General features: G+C 34.1%; 1 protein-coding gene across 1 annotated transcript in view; it reads right to left on the bottom strand.

Annotated features, from left to right (window-relative positions):
- LOC113391534 (cholesterol transporter ABCA5-like) overlaps positions 1-14,428 on the bottom strand; it is a 46,181-nt gene extending 31,753 nt beyond the window's left edge. Inside the window, exon 1 of the mRNA XM_064218180.1 lies at positions 14,180-14,428. Coding sequence (XP_064074250.1) covers positions 14,180-14,256 — 77 coding nt within the window. The 5' untranslated portion in view covers positions 14,257-14,428. The remainder of the gene's footprint in view (positions 1-14,179) is intronic.
- Between the last annotated feature and the right edge of the window lie 1,332 nt (positions 14,429-15,760).

Below are 15,760 nucleotides of genomic sequence, written 5' to 3'. Positions count from 1 at the left end.
ATCCAACCCATGCGGAATTCCACACGATGTTATTCCGAGCATCAATTTAAAAACAAAATAAGCACAAGGCAACCCATTAGAGTATACCAGACTTTGAACTCACAATTTTCGATGTAGATTCACTTAAAAATCAACTAAATTACACGTAATTATTGCTAATATTTTATCATTGTTTACTATTCCGGAAGGTTAGACTCTGCTCTAAGTAACCCAGGTCTACGGTTTACTTGATGCTCGTTTATCTGTCTCGTCTGCGATAAGAATAATTGACCTTGTCAATGAATGTATACCTCTTGAACATCAGTGACCCATGTGAAGTGACCCGGTTTCCCGGGACTTCACATGGGTGGAAAAAATATTAAGTAGATACAATATCTTCTTGCCATTTAAGCAATTATATTGACTAACTGGTATGGTCAGCATCGTTTTAATGAGTTCGATATTAAAATAAATATATATATTCAGCAGAGAACATGTCGGGATAAGAGAACGTCATGTCATTCGACGCCGTCAAGGACCAGGTTTGACCCACCAAGGAGATCTTTCATATCAAAATTTATTAAACACTGATATCTGAGATAATTATGGATGGACTACACTTGACCGTCAGGCGTCGCATGCAAACGGAAATGTGCTATTTTTAAACCGAATACGTAAGTCGGCGTTCATGAAGTACGCGCTATCATTTTGGCATCTTTTAAATCCCTGTGTCCTTTCGTCATCTTTTTCAGATTTTTTTCCCATTTATACCAGAGACATTTAATGTTGTCATATTTCGAATTAAATAACATTAAATAGTAACTATATTTTATTTATGAAAAATTAAATTAATTACGTATAAAACACGAGCGAAGCCGAGGATGACAACTAGTTTAATATAATACCCTAGTCTCAAGTGGTAGTGCCACACTGCATACCTTCGGGTTGCAGCCGAATGGGCCGGCACGCCCGGGGAAGTATCACTCTCTCACTTAAAACCGACGTAAAGTGGTAGCATTGCTACCGCGTTTCGTCTGGTATGTGAGAGTCCCGGAGGCCCGTTCGACCCCTCAAACAACATGGTTGTGCAGAATTTGGTTACATTACCCAAGGAGGGTACCATCAGCGTACATCATATAGGTCATCAGTATCATCAGTACCATACATCATATAGGTCCCATAGCGGTAATGCCGAAACCGACCGACTGGTCGAGCACGTCCAAATGGCTACAGATTCCGTGCTGCAGCAGATCCCATCCGCAGAGATCGTAGTTCTTGGCGATTTTAATGCCCACCATGCCGAATGGCTTGGATCACGCACTACCGATCATGCGGGTAGATCTGTTCTCGACTTCGCTTTAGCATATGATTTGACACAACTAGTCACCTCGCCAACGCGAATACCAGACGTGGAGGATCATACACCTTCCCTGTTGGACCTTCTGCTGACTTCCCATCCGGATAGCTATCAGGTTATCGTCAATCCCCCTCTGGGCTCGTCGGACCACTGTCTCGTTCAGAGTACAGTGCCGGTTGCGCTGTACTCACGACCTCCGCCAAAAAAACGCCATTCGTCGTATCTCCACGATTTGAGAACATTCCGATAGCCGCCACAGCTAGTATCGGGATACTTGGCGTTGATATTTCGAGCCTCGTTCAGTTCCGCGGTCAATTGGAAGGCAAAGCCAAATTGGCATCAAAAAAGCTCGGTGTGCTCAGCAAGACAAGACAGTATTTCACGTCGGCCCATCGCCTAAGACTATACAAGCCGCAAATTCGACCTCACATGGAGTACTGCTCTTACCTCTGGGTATCCGTATCCAACGTAGAGCGGCTCGAATTATCGACGATCAAGCACTTTCTGATCTGCTCGATCCTTTGGCTCTGCGTAGAGATGTTGGATCACTCTGCATCTTCTACCGAATTTTCCACGGGGAATGTTCCGAGAAATTGTTTGGATTAATCCCGGCAGCTGAATTTCACCTTCGGACATCTCGTCAAAATTCTAAATTTCACCCACACCATCTAGATGTTCGAAAATCCACAACAGCGCGATTTTTAAGGCATTTTGCGCCTCTCACAACCACTCTGTGGAACCAGCTTTCGCTGGCGGTTTTTCTGAACTGATACGACTTGGGAACCTTCAAGAAAACAGCGTACTTATTCCTTAAAGGCCGGCAACGCATCTGCAACCCCCCTGGTGTTGCAGATGTCCATGGGCGGTGGTAATCACTTTCCATCAGGTGAGCCTCCTGCTCGTTTGCCCCCTATAAAATAAAAAAAAAAGAATACCCCTATGGTCTACCCGTAACCTAGATCTTATAATGCAGGTTCTAAAACAAAATACAATAAAACAGATAATGTTGCGATACAATTGGTGCAGTTCCGATGGTGCTACACAGACGTCCTACGAGTTAAGGGTTGTTTTAAGTAAAACTGAAAATGCGGCTAATCGATATTTCCGCAACAGTTCATTGATTTTAGCCGTCGTAATGAATTTGTAACACTGAAGGGGCATTATGTCTCGACACGAACGATCCTACCTCGTTGACCTTGTACATTGTTTTATGTATTTATACTGTTTTATGATTATTACATGATCGCTGACAAAGATTAACAAACTGAGTTTCTTATCAGCTCGTCTCAGTATAATCTATATTTCGAATTGGCGATAGCTGTAAATATTTTTTCTTTAAATTTCGATTATTATGAAATGAGAAAAAAATAGTTTACATTAAATTAAAAATAGTATCATAAGACCAACGTAAACTTAATATTGGTAAACAGTGGTTACCACGCATTATGAAAAAACAATAAAACTAGATATTTTTGAATCTAATAAGGAAGTAACAAACAACTTATATATAAAATAAAGAATACCAAAAATTGTTTTCAATTTAAGAATTATTATAAAATATAAAAGTTATTTTCACTTCATAACGTTTAAAACATAAACTCTCTTGATTATGAATTCAAGTTCAATGGTTGCCCTAAATTATCTTTTCAATAAACGAACTTGTCTGTATTAAGAGTCCAGTATCATTAAAAAGTACGTAAATTCCTTTGCTGGAAAAATCTCGTACAGTAAGTTGTTAAATAAGTTAGATGTTTGACTCGATGAAAAGATGCGCTTTGAAGCTTTATACGAGTTATTTTAACTACAGAAATTCATTTCAAAATAGTATAAGATTTGGTACGTACGATATAAGTACACAAAGAAGAATGAAATGATCAAATGTTTTGTAAAAAAAGTAAGCCCACATTGGGCGCCATTTTTATAACTAAAGTAAACGTAAAGTAGATAAACGTCTAATTTAAAAAAATACGTTTCATATTTCTTTCAAGCTACATAATAATTAGTATTCGGGTAATCTGTAACACCAAATAGTACTTACCACGTTCTAGGTATTTGTATTACTTAGTCCGAATTTTCCTCGCCTTGTTTTACGCATAAGCCATAGACCCCAAATCTTATCATAAATATTTGATGGAAAATGTTGATTGAAATATTACTAAAATATTTATTATAATAATGATTACCGTTACTGGTTCGCCCATAGTTTAGGGGGGTCAGATAGCAAAGATCGGATATTTTGTAATAAACCGTTACTCAAAATATTAAAAAAGGTTTTAAAGATGAGCTAAATCATCTTTAAATTAAATTGAAATAAATATCTACCCAAAAACACAAAAATGTGAAGCTAATGAATTAAAAACCAGTATTTTTGCAGTTACAGTATATTTAACGAATAAAGAAAATTCAGTTAGAATATTTGAATGCCCAGAATATTTTTTGTGACGATATTATATTTCCAACAGATATAACGATCCTGAAATAATTAAAACACCAAAATAGTTCAACTAAACGGTGAAAATATTTTTCATATAAAAGGTCATAAGATTAAACTAAAGAACAAGGTTATAGGCCTATATCGTTACGGCGTTTTCAAATCATACCCTATCATAAGTAGGTACACGACTCAATACTCATATATATTTAACCATCTACATACCGTAAGGGCTATTACTATAAGGGCACACACCCCGAAAGGCAAACATATTCGCTTATACTGTAAATTCTTTTGTATTTTAGATTAATATAGCTCACCAAAAAATAGTCGCAACATATTAAATAAAAACACATAATTTTAAATCTTATTTATTCGACTAAATAAGTTTAATAACAATATTTTTTGGAATTTTTCAAGTTTTGTTTTAAAAGTAATGGGTATCGAAAAAGATGATTGCTGATTTCATCTAGGGTATATTCTTGTGTGTTCTAGGGCCCCGGAATGGGCTAAGACGGACTATCATTATGGCACCAACGTTATGTTCATACAGTTTCAATAGATACTATTTATGTTGAGCACTTCTCTTCTACTTATACATTGATTGTATATCATGACAGTTGTATCATAATATCATGTCATATTTTATGATGCGATTTTTAATTAATATACAAATATATTCATTATATAACATGTTTACAAAACGTTGAATTTTACTAAATTTTTTTATATTATCTTTTTCATAACGCTCACTGCGTTAGGTGATCTAAAGGAACTCTTATGCAATATTCCTATCTTTTACTAATATAAAAGGAAATGCTATTAACTAAGGTTATAACTCGTTAAAATTACCTAGTTTAAAGGCGTCGCTCTGACCTTAAAAGGCGCAGACACAGCGGCGTCAATAAACTGGGTCTGAACAAACAAGTATTGGCAAACGGCCCACGCTCCTAACCCAGTGTCTCGGGTATTTTATGGATCTTACGTTACATATGAAATTTAATTATGCAGTAAGTAAGTAAATGTTTGGGTTCAAATTTCTTTCAGATAAAGGATATTTTAATAAGTTTACAACCTATCGTTGATATTTCTATAGACCATGCGATATTCAGAGAGACATTACATATAAAGAATGAGGTTTTCAAGTTAATGCCTTGGGGAAAATCTAAAACTAAAATGAGTAATGAAAAACGCTCAATGTAATAATCGGGGCATCATTGAGTCAGAGTTTAAAAACTTTAAATTATCATTAATTGCACATATTCGACTTATAATCATGATCACGAATTTTAAATAATAAAAAATTATTGCGAGTTGACCGGCAAAATATCCGAATATAATATACAAAATAAAGTCTAGTAGTGTTTTGAAAATTAAGTATTATATCGAAAAAAAATATGACGACTTTTGGCTTTCCCACATCGAAGGAGGCCACAAGGATGTGCGCTGTATCGATCAGTCTATTGGACTACGTTTGCTCTACAACTGGCTGATTTAAATTATTTTAATTTAAAAAAATACATTGCTATAAACTTACAATACATGACATGTTCAAACTAAAGGATCATCTTGTTTCAATAATGAATATTTAACTATCCATATAATATATTAGCGATACTATCGATGATACAATATACGACCGTGAAGACCCAACATTTTTGTACGTGTTATGAAAAAAATATAAGAGTTAATTGTTATGATGTCACAGGGTGACATTAACTACATGATGAAGTCGTTCGCCAAAACACCGATTAAGTGGCAAGTCGCTTGGAATAGACAGCAAATTCACACCATATCTTAATTTGTAATGTTTATTTTACCAAATAAAATTATGAACATTTAATATTTTATGTATCATAATAATAATTACTATTATATTGTTAACAAGTAGATTATCTTTCGCATGCAATTATAAACTATATTTAGTTATGCCGAAGAAGTAGAACTTCTCACGCACGTACATGCACTTTTTTTTTGGCATATTTTTCATATTTGACCAATCACGCCTATGTGTTCACAAAAGTTATTTCTGTAATATGCCTTTATTTTCTTACTTGAATAAATATAATTAACTTTTTTTCATAATTTTTGGCATAAAATTAGAAGTCGGTTATATAGAGAAATAAGATGGAATGTTATGGTTAGTACAAAAGGATAAAAAATGTTGTGTATGGCTTGGCCTACTTTGCAACCGGAGCACATCTCTAAGTAAATCTTTTCCTCAGCTTCATAATCTAATGGGACGACAATCTGACGACACGACACGACCAGAAAGAATTCAGCCATCGAACAGCTTTGAGAGCTTTCCAAAGCTCGAGTGTAAGGACTCTCAATTTAAGTTCCACCCGAACCACCTACGCGTCCGAAAATCCACAACAGCGCAATTTCTATGCCATTTTCTACCTCGCACAAGCACTCTGTGGAATCAGCTTTTGCCGGCGATCTTTCCGAACCGATACGACGTGGGAACCTTCAAGAAAAGAGCGTACTCATTTTTTAAATACTGCCCACGCACCTGCAAGCCCGCCGGTGTTGCTGATATCCATGGGCGGTGGTAGTCACTTTCCATCAGATGAGTCTCCTGCTCTTTTGCCAACTATAATATAAAAAAAAAACTTCGCGATACTATATTCGCCCAACATGTGACTTGAACCAAGAATCTCGGAGTAAGTCATACGAATATAAGTCAGCTGCCAGAACAAACAGGACAACTAATGTAGTAATTATGTTCCAATTTAACAAAAATATAGTCGATCTTGGCTGAGCATTATTATGATGAAATAAATTTATTTACGAAGATTAATATAAGAAATTTTAACCATTCCGAATGTCTACACGACCGAGAATAACCAAAATATATAAAACGTTAGAGTTAAACAAATACCATCGAACACTTGGCGTCAGAAAGAACTAGGAATATTTCAACGATTGTATTCTCGCCCGACTCTTTGTGGAAACATACAATTACATAAACAAGATAAACACATTACCCTAGTTGGAAAAGTACTCGTAGCATCTACGACTATATACAATGATAATTCGCGTTGAACTCGCGTACATCAACTACCTAGGTATATACTGTATGAAATCATTATTAAATTCATCCGTCGCTATAAATTTTCAAGATAAATCAAAACAACGATTTGACTAAAATGTAAAATATATATATACGATGGTATAATATACGTATATCTAACGTAATATTATGACGTCGAACGACGTCAGCAGGTTTGGCTGGGTGCCAGCGGTGACAAAATTCAATAAAATTCATACGAACTCTCCACAACATACAAAGACTTATAAGAATATTATTACATAGAAGCTTCTACATTACTACCAGCCCAAGAATAATTGAGTTTGTCATGAGCACTAAATGGTTTTAAATTATCGTTTCCTATAATGTGACTATAGTGAATTTACTACATTTATTATATTATGTGATCATTACCGATATTAAATAGTCATAGAGTCAATTAGAAACTCGAAGACATTAAAACGAGTAAACTTATCAAAATGTACATTATTTAAATGTAGGATCATCTATAGCTATTTAACGGTCATTGGACGGAAAGTTGAGGTGTAGATTTGTTTAATGGCAATTTAAAAAAATCTATGAATGCCGTTACATTATTCACTTGCTTTTATCATTCGAATGTATTTATCTTTATAGTGTGGTAAAATAAATATAACAATCTTTTGTAACATTTCAAATAGACTAATAAATAAGGCATGCCTTAGTCTCTTGGCTTTAATGGTATGCACACAGCGATTTTCTCGTGAAGATAGAGTGATAAATTTGTTCGTTCTAATACTTTTATTAAACGCAATCTACTTGCTTGGTTACTTTGCTTCTATTATAACCGTAACCCAAATATTTAACTTCAAACTTATTAAAAAAAAAAAAAAAACAAAAAACAGCTTGGTACTGCTTTTACAGTGTGAAATTTGCCTTTAACGTAGGTACAAATACCGACTTAAAACTGAGAACGAAGTGCGAACATTCATCAAACACGATTCAGATTCGTTTTGGCGCAGTTACACAAGCCACAGGCATTCAAGGCGTGAACATAGCGCCACATTTCACAAAGAAAATTGCTAAGATGTTCGTTAATAATAGATTTAATTACATATATTTCTGATGTCTCTGTACTTATCTTTGCCTTTTTTATTATTGATGTCATATCATCATTTCCTCTTAAGACTAATAATTAATCTTAAAAACTAATAAGAAATATTGCACTCGTTGACCTTTTTAATAAACATCCTTTTGAAATACATAATTGAGTTAAATTCTTGGGACCACAAATCTGCACGACCAGTCCCAATCAAAAATTATCACCTTCGCATCATTGCTATTCAGGATATTATGTTTCAGAGCTAGAATACACTTATCAATACATCGAATAACTTGATTACACGGCTAATAGGAAAAGTAATTTAATATTGTTCTTTGAAAAAGTAATTTGCAGAGAATTGCCTCCAATCAAATCTCGTAATAGCAATGCAGTCGTTGCATTTTATTGAACGTAAAGAAACGGTCATAATTATTTATATTGTACATAGTCACAGTACATATTATAAATAAAATACATAAAATTAATAATAATAATAAGCACTAAAATTTCATACACACAACCACCCCAGCTACGCCCGTATGTAAAGTTGAGTGTAAGGTACACTATGTCCTTCTCTACACCTGACAATGTCATGATGACCGGTTGAGTATTTAAGATGTATCATAACAAACAAACTCACTTTCGCGTTTATAATGTTAGTCAAGATTAACTTTAAGTAATTAATAATAATAAATTAAAAAATCTCGGTGCATATCCAAGTCAGTGTGGAGAAAATACTCCCTGAGTTTGTATACCTCACGGTTATGTAGGGTCTTGGCATTTAAAAAGCCACGGCCACCACATCTCCGTGGGATATACAATCTCATCACCGAAGACCGAGGATGATGCATCCGATATGCAGTCAGCAGGACACGGACTCTCCTATCCAAGGCGTCTAGTTCTTTTTGAGTCCACTTGAGTATGCCGAAAGAGTACATCAAGACCGGCATGACCCAACCATTGAAGGCGCGAACCTTATTGCCACCCGACAAAAGACTCTTGAGTACTTTTTTCAGACGACCAAAGAAACGCTCCTGCAGTGATTGTTTCATGTCAGTCACATTGATGCCTAACGCTTCCGACACACCCAAGTATTTGTATGATTCGTTTGCGGACAGTGATCTAAAGTTTATGGAATCTGAAAGTTGTAATCCGTCAGATTCCATAATCTCTCCTCGCTCTACATGCATTCATACATTATATCAGAATGGAGGTAAGGAGCTTATAGACCGTCGGTAAACAAGTAATCGGTCTATAGTTTTTAGGATCCGTTGCATTAAAATTAAAATTAAAAAATAAAAAAAATATTCATCAATTTATAGTAATTACATTTTTAATATTAATTATGAAACAATCATAATTTTTTGTAATAATCAATCAAGCAATAAAATCAGTGTGTATCAATTCGCGAACGTTCGCAGATACAATTCCCAGTCATGATCTTCTATATACATATATATATAAAATAACAAGTCCTGACTGACTGATTCATCATCGCCGAGCGTAAACTATTAAAGTTAGGGCCTTGAAATTTGGTGAGTAGGATCGTTTTATTGAGTAGACACCCACTAAGATAGGAATTTTGAAAATTCAACCCCTAATAGGGTGAAATAGGGGTTGAGCGTTTGTATCAAATGCCTACATTTTTTAAGTTAGGAACATGAAACTTCATTTTTGAAATACTGATTAAAAATGAGTAGACACGTATTTAAGCGTTTCTGGATTTTTTACCCCTAAAGGGGTGAAATAAGGGTTAAAATTTGTATGGAAATCCGTTAGTTTTAAGGTAGAAATACGAAACTTTATTTTTGGGATACTGATTAAAAATAAGTAGATATGGATTTTAGCAGTTCTGGATATACTACCCCTAAGGGGGTGAAATAATGGTTGAAATTTTTTATGGAAGTCTGTTAGTTTTTAAGTTAGAAACACGAAACTGTGTTTTTGGGATACTGATTAAAAATTAGTACATATGTATTTTAGCGTTTCTGTATATACAACCTCTAATGAGATGAAATAAAAGTTGAAAATTTGTATGGAAGTCCGTCATTTTTAAATTAGAGACTACATGTCACTTTATTTTTGGGCTACTCATTAGAAATGAGAAGATATGTATTTAAGCGTTTCTGAATATTCTACCCCTAAGGGTTGAAATAGGGGTTGAAATTTCGTATATAGGTTCGTTTGGAAGTTCGTCATTTTTTATGTTAGGAGATTGGCGCGCCAATAATATTACTAAGGAATTTAAGACCTCAAAAGTTATGCAACGGCACCAGACTAATATTAAGGGTTCTCTATAGAAATAGTGTATAATCCACGAATATCATGATACCACCAGAATACCCCTATAATTTCAAGAGAGTAGAGTTCGCGCTTAAAGAATGCTTCACAATGACAATTAATAAAGCACAACGTCAAATTCAGTCAGTTTTTAGCATAGACAGCCCTAAATAGCCTGTTCGAGAGTGAGCTCTGTAAGCAGTCTGATGTATCTAGCCCACGAAAGTCGAACCACAAATGAGGTCTTAAATTAACGTAATATTTTAAATTATTCTGTAATATAATAAATTTCCACGCGAGCAAAGCCGCGGGCAACAGCTAGTAAAATTATAAAGGAAGGAAGACAGTGTTCGTGTCGTTTTTAAAGATAAACGCCCTATTCAAGTGGAGTCAGTGGAATTGAGTTAGCTTTATCATTTGTGTACTTAAGCAAAGCCTTGGCATTCGTAGGTAACGAACCAGCGTGATAAACTGTCTCACCTACACATATGGAAATAGAATAATATGGTTATTTTTAGCACAACAATAATAAAGGAAAATTTTAAGAGAAGGAAAATGGTCCACTTCTTCCAAATAAAATATAAAGTCGTTGGACTTTTATTGTACTGACTACAGAATGCGTTTTAACATAACAATCGCTCTTTATGTCCTTTTCGTTTAGCTCGGTCACTACATTCAAAAAACGATTCGTTTTTCTTACGGGTAGTAAAATTGTTCAGTTTATTTTCTTTATCTGTCTCTCTTATTGCAAACAATGCGGTAAGTTTTGGATTATTCTAATAAAATACGATGCAAATAACAATTTTTTTATCATTATTAAGCTACTAAGTAATAGCTATATCTTTGTCTTGAAATAAAAGGAAAAAGGTGTTAAGGATAGCGAATAAAAAAAAAGAGAGAAAAGTTTAGAAAAAAACAACTAATTACTAATAAATAATGTTCAGATAAACATATTAAATAACTATTTGAGATTTGATACCCAAAATGGTCTTCAGCATATTATGCCTTTTGAACACAACACTGGTCTTCCGTGAAGCCAAGATAGAAGCGTTCTTGGACAACGACAAATGTAAAAACGTAAACAAAAGAATGTCTGTATAACAACAGTACAACTACGGTATTGGAACAAAACATCATTATCACCAAAACCAATGTAAACTTAGACAGAAAACAAACAAAGTTGCCCATACCAAGAATATCGGAAGTGTAAAAATATACGACAATCTGACGTAATGAGTATACGTCAATCATAACCATGTGTATAATCTTTTAATAACACCATCAACATATTTGTCACTAAATTAAATCAGTGCAACAATTTGGGGATCACGTGGCAATATAATGGCAACATTGTATAAGTATATAATCCAGTATTTATTTATAGAATCAACTTAAGCCTTGATGTAGATTAGACTATTATAAAGAACTTGAAACAAGATTACACGGACAGTGTTAAAAGTAGGGTTTGGAAGCCGAATAAGCTTTTTATATAAATGATGAAACCCTGCATCGTCGAATCGATGACTTAGCTAATGGATCAAGATATATGGATTCCTTGCACCCTCTAGCCGCATGAACAAACGCGTGCCAAGCCATGCCGATCGTAAAGCAAGTAAATCGAAAAAAAGAGAGCACCGTTTCAGGCGTGTCCATTTAGCTCGCTACTAGAGCAAATACTTGGGTAGTGCGAACTATCAGCTATCTCACTGTCTTTGACGTATGTATTGTATTTTAAAGAGACAATAAGTCAGTGCTAGGACCAGTTACAATTGAATTAAGAATTCATTAAAATTCCCCATACTTCCAGACTGGTTTTACATGGCTGTATATTTTTCATGCCAACAGGCCATGGGTGTTGCCAGTTAGAGACAGATGTGGGCAAGACCCACCAAAATAATCCTATACGCTACCCAAATAACACAAACAACAAATTAGTATATCCAAATCATTGATTAGTTTTATTGTGTATTAACACAAGAACCGCAGACTCTTTAGGCTCTCCTCAGAATAAAATGAGCATTGCGCGTGACTTTGCCTTTAATTATTAAATACAGTGAGCATTAAGAGTATTCAAATGTATTGTGACAAATATAAATTCCACAATGAGCATATGTTACAGTGCACAGCAGTGACGGAATTCGTCTTGACGTATTCATTGATGTAGAGCTTGTCTTTGAGCGTTACATGTGAATATTGCCCTTGGCGTATATTCAACAAAATTAATTTAAAAAAAAACTACAACATAATACGTAAAAAAGTAACAGCCTGTATATATAATAAGATCATTCCAGCACGCTACTGTGAGAAAACACGTGTGGCAGATTTTCATCTGACACGAGCTGCTTTCCTCACAATTTTTATCTTGCCAACGAGAACGAGATTAATTATAAACACATATTAAGCACATTTATTGGTGGTAGTGCTTTGTGCAAGCCCGTCTCGGTAGGTACCACCCACTCATCAGATATGCTACCGCCAAATAACAGCATTCTATATTGTTTTGTTCCGATTAGAAGGGTGAGTGAGCCAGTGTAATCATAGGCACAAGGAAAATAACATCTTAGTTCCCAAGGTTGGTCGCGCATAGGTGATTTAAGGAATGGTTAATATTTCTTACAGCACCTTTGTCTATGGGCGGTGGTGACCACTTACCATCAGGTGGCCTATATGCTCGTCCGCCAATCAATACCATAAAAAAAAATGAAAATTCAGTGGTTAATCCGGACTTAGACACGAAATAATCGATTAAGATTCACGTCTTTTAAGCACTGGATCATAATAGTACTCACGGGCACGGTACTTATAAACATTTTAACGAGCGTAAAACGATTACAAAGTCATTCTAACAAGTAATTACTTTAGTGTAAACGTAATTTCATTTTATGCAGTTTACTTACCACATCGACCCCAAATGAAGGAGTAAAGGGCATACGAATAATAACGGTGATGAGTTAATCGTTACATGATACGTAAAATATATAATAATAAAAAAATATATGATAACAAAACAAAACTACATCGTCATATAGTTTGGTACGTTGATTTGGACTTGTTGTATAATTTTATTCACACGAAAATAAAGTAATGTTGTTTCTTTTCTTTTTTAATTTTACAAATTCATATTTCGTTGCTAGTTTTCGATTCATGGGACTAAAAGTCTTATAAAATATGCATTAGTTTCATGGCTTTGATTCTATTGATTGTATATTTATTAAATTCACTTTTCTATAGCAAAAACTATCTGAATGTACTAAATATATATTTTATTTAAATATACTTCTCATTTGGTGGAAGCGGTAATTCGACTAGCAGATGTCATAATGAACACAAAGAAAAAATTATTTTAAATTATATTTATTATATTATTAATAGCGTATATTGTTATTCAACAATAAATTCGGTTTAAATTTATCATTTCGTACGTAGAATTGATAATTTATTTAATTATTTTTGAAAAAGTAATTCTCGAAAGATATCGACAATATTTAAAAAATATATAAAATTAATCTGTGTATTGAAAACTTTGAAATCTGAGTTTGACTTTGACTTAATTTTGCCAAAAAAAATCATTACGACACACTAACAGACCACACAGAGGCACCTCACAATTAGTAATACATTAATTAAAATCTATAGATACATATATTTTTATTATTATTATTTATCAGTACGATATTTTAGTACATATACATGTATATTTATTGTGTCATTTTTATTAAATTAAATAAATTTCTACTTTACATATTTTATTATACGAAATATTGAATATAGGCTTGATAATGAATGATATACATTATATACTCACATACATATTTATATCATAATTTATATCATATCATAATTACGCAGAATGTCGCATAAATTTCTCGCTGAAGGTGTGGTAGACCTCATAGTACCCTCTGGAGTGTAAAGTGAAGTGAAGTGAATTATAACGCGTATAAATAATTTACTTTAAGTAAGCACGTCATTTTAATTAACTAAAACCTCGTTTCTCGGTATATATACAGAAATACTAACGTTAGCTGTTCGGTGCTGGCCGGCGTACGGCGTCCATCATCCCGCGCACTACCCAGCACCCCATTGGGATCACTCATGCAACACAATAATGACGCACTGGCACACAGAAATACCCACCGGATTTTAGCACTAAAACTATAACATTATTGACACACCAGTAATTTATTTATAACGGGGGAATGTTGTAATACGCGTATTCAATGATTCAGACGTACGCGAGGCGCGCTTCCTGAACGTTCGCCATCATGATTTGAGGGGTTATTTCGCGCGCGCGCCAAACGATTCTCCTGCGTTGCCATATTACTATATTTACCCTTTCTTCGTGGTAATAAAACTGCTGCTTAAACGTATAAATGTGTGGTCTACTAGATATATTAAGTGTCATATCAATCAATTTAAGCATTTTATTTTATACACTTAATTTTTTAACATGTAGTCAAGTCGGCTACTAAGCCGAGTGTAGTCAAGAATTCTTACTAAATAGCATACGAAATAGCTTAAATCGTCAGGTTCAATTTTATTAATATTTCACTCCTTGGACTCTATGAGAGGTAAAAAATTAATACGTAATTAAATGAAAATGACTTTTACTTTTTTTAGAACGAAAACAAAAGTAATATTATTACAATTATCAGCCCCGGTTTCGCACGGGTAGAATAATAGTCTACATAAAACGTTTCAATCAAATACACGCTCTATCGGTTGGCACTTTTTTTTTCGACAACTTCTATAATTAAATACAAATTTCAGCTAATTTACACAAAACCTAAAAATTCCTTATGAATCACTCCGTCTATTAGTGAAAGCTGTTTAAAAGTCCAATTTATAGACAACTTTTGAGACTTTAGACTTTATTTTAAAATATGTAGTGACACTAGAAAGCGTTTTATGAAATAAAATATCTTTGCATTCTTAAAAGACATTTCTCACTACAATCAATATACATTTGCACAGTGATATTATATCCGTTAATGTTAACCGTTGTAATTAATGAAGACTTTTTTAATTATATTTTTTAATGGGTAATCATTTTTCGTATCTGACAACCCAGACGCGCATGCGCGAAATGCAACCACTGCAATACGGCGCCGTATGACAGATTCTTGGTCCTATTTTTACATTTCTTTGTGAGTACACGCTTGACACAAATTAAAAACGTGGTCAGATTTTACTATTTCATTCTTTTGTAGATTCTCGACCCGTTATTCTCTAGACTGTTAACTTTTTTAAAAATTGTTTCTCTTACGATATATTTTTTAATTTTTTTAACGGTTTTATGTCGGATCTAGTATTACGTTAATATTCATTTGATATTAGGTAAATTATAATTTTTAAATTTAAAAAATGATGGTATCTATAATTCCTTTAATACACTACTAGTTTCCGCCCGCGGATTGGCCTGCTTGTGAGGCGCGGAGTTAGGGATATTTTTCCGGGGTAAAAATTGACCTATGTATGTACATTCCAAACTCTAAGTATCTATATGTTTATCTCTGTGCCAAATTTCATTCCTTTCCGTTCAGTCGTTCTGACGTAGTTGAGTAACGAAAATTCATCCCATCTATCCATCCAAACTTTAAA

This window comes from Vanessa tameamea, chromosome 21 (assembly GCF_037043105.1).
Source record: "Vanessa tameamea isolate UH-Manoa-2023 chromosome 21, ilVanTame1 primary haplotype, whole genome shotgun sequence".
In the NCBI taxonomy this organism is placed as follows: Eukaryota; Metazoa; Arthropoda; class Insecta; order Lepidoptera; family Nymphalidae; genus Vanessa; species Vanessa tameamea.
This window is presented reverse-complemented; position numbering and strand designations above follow the sequence as displayed.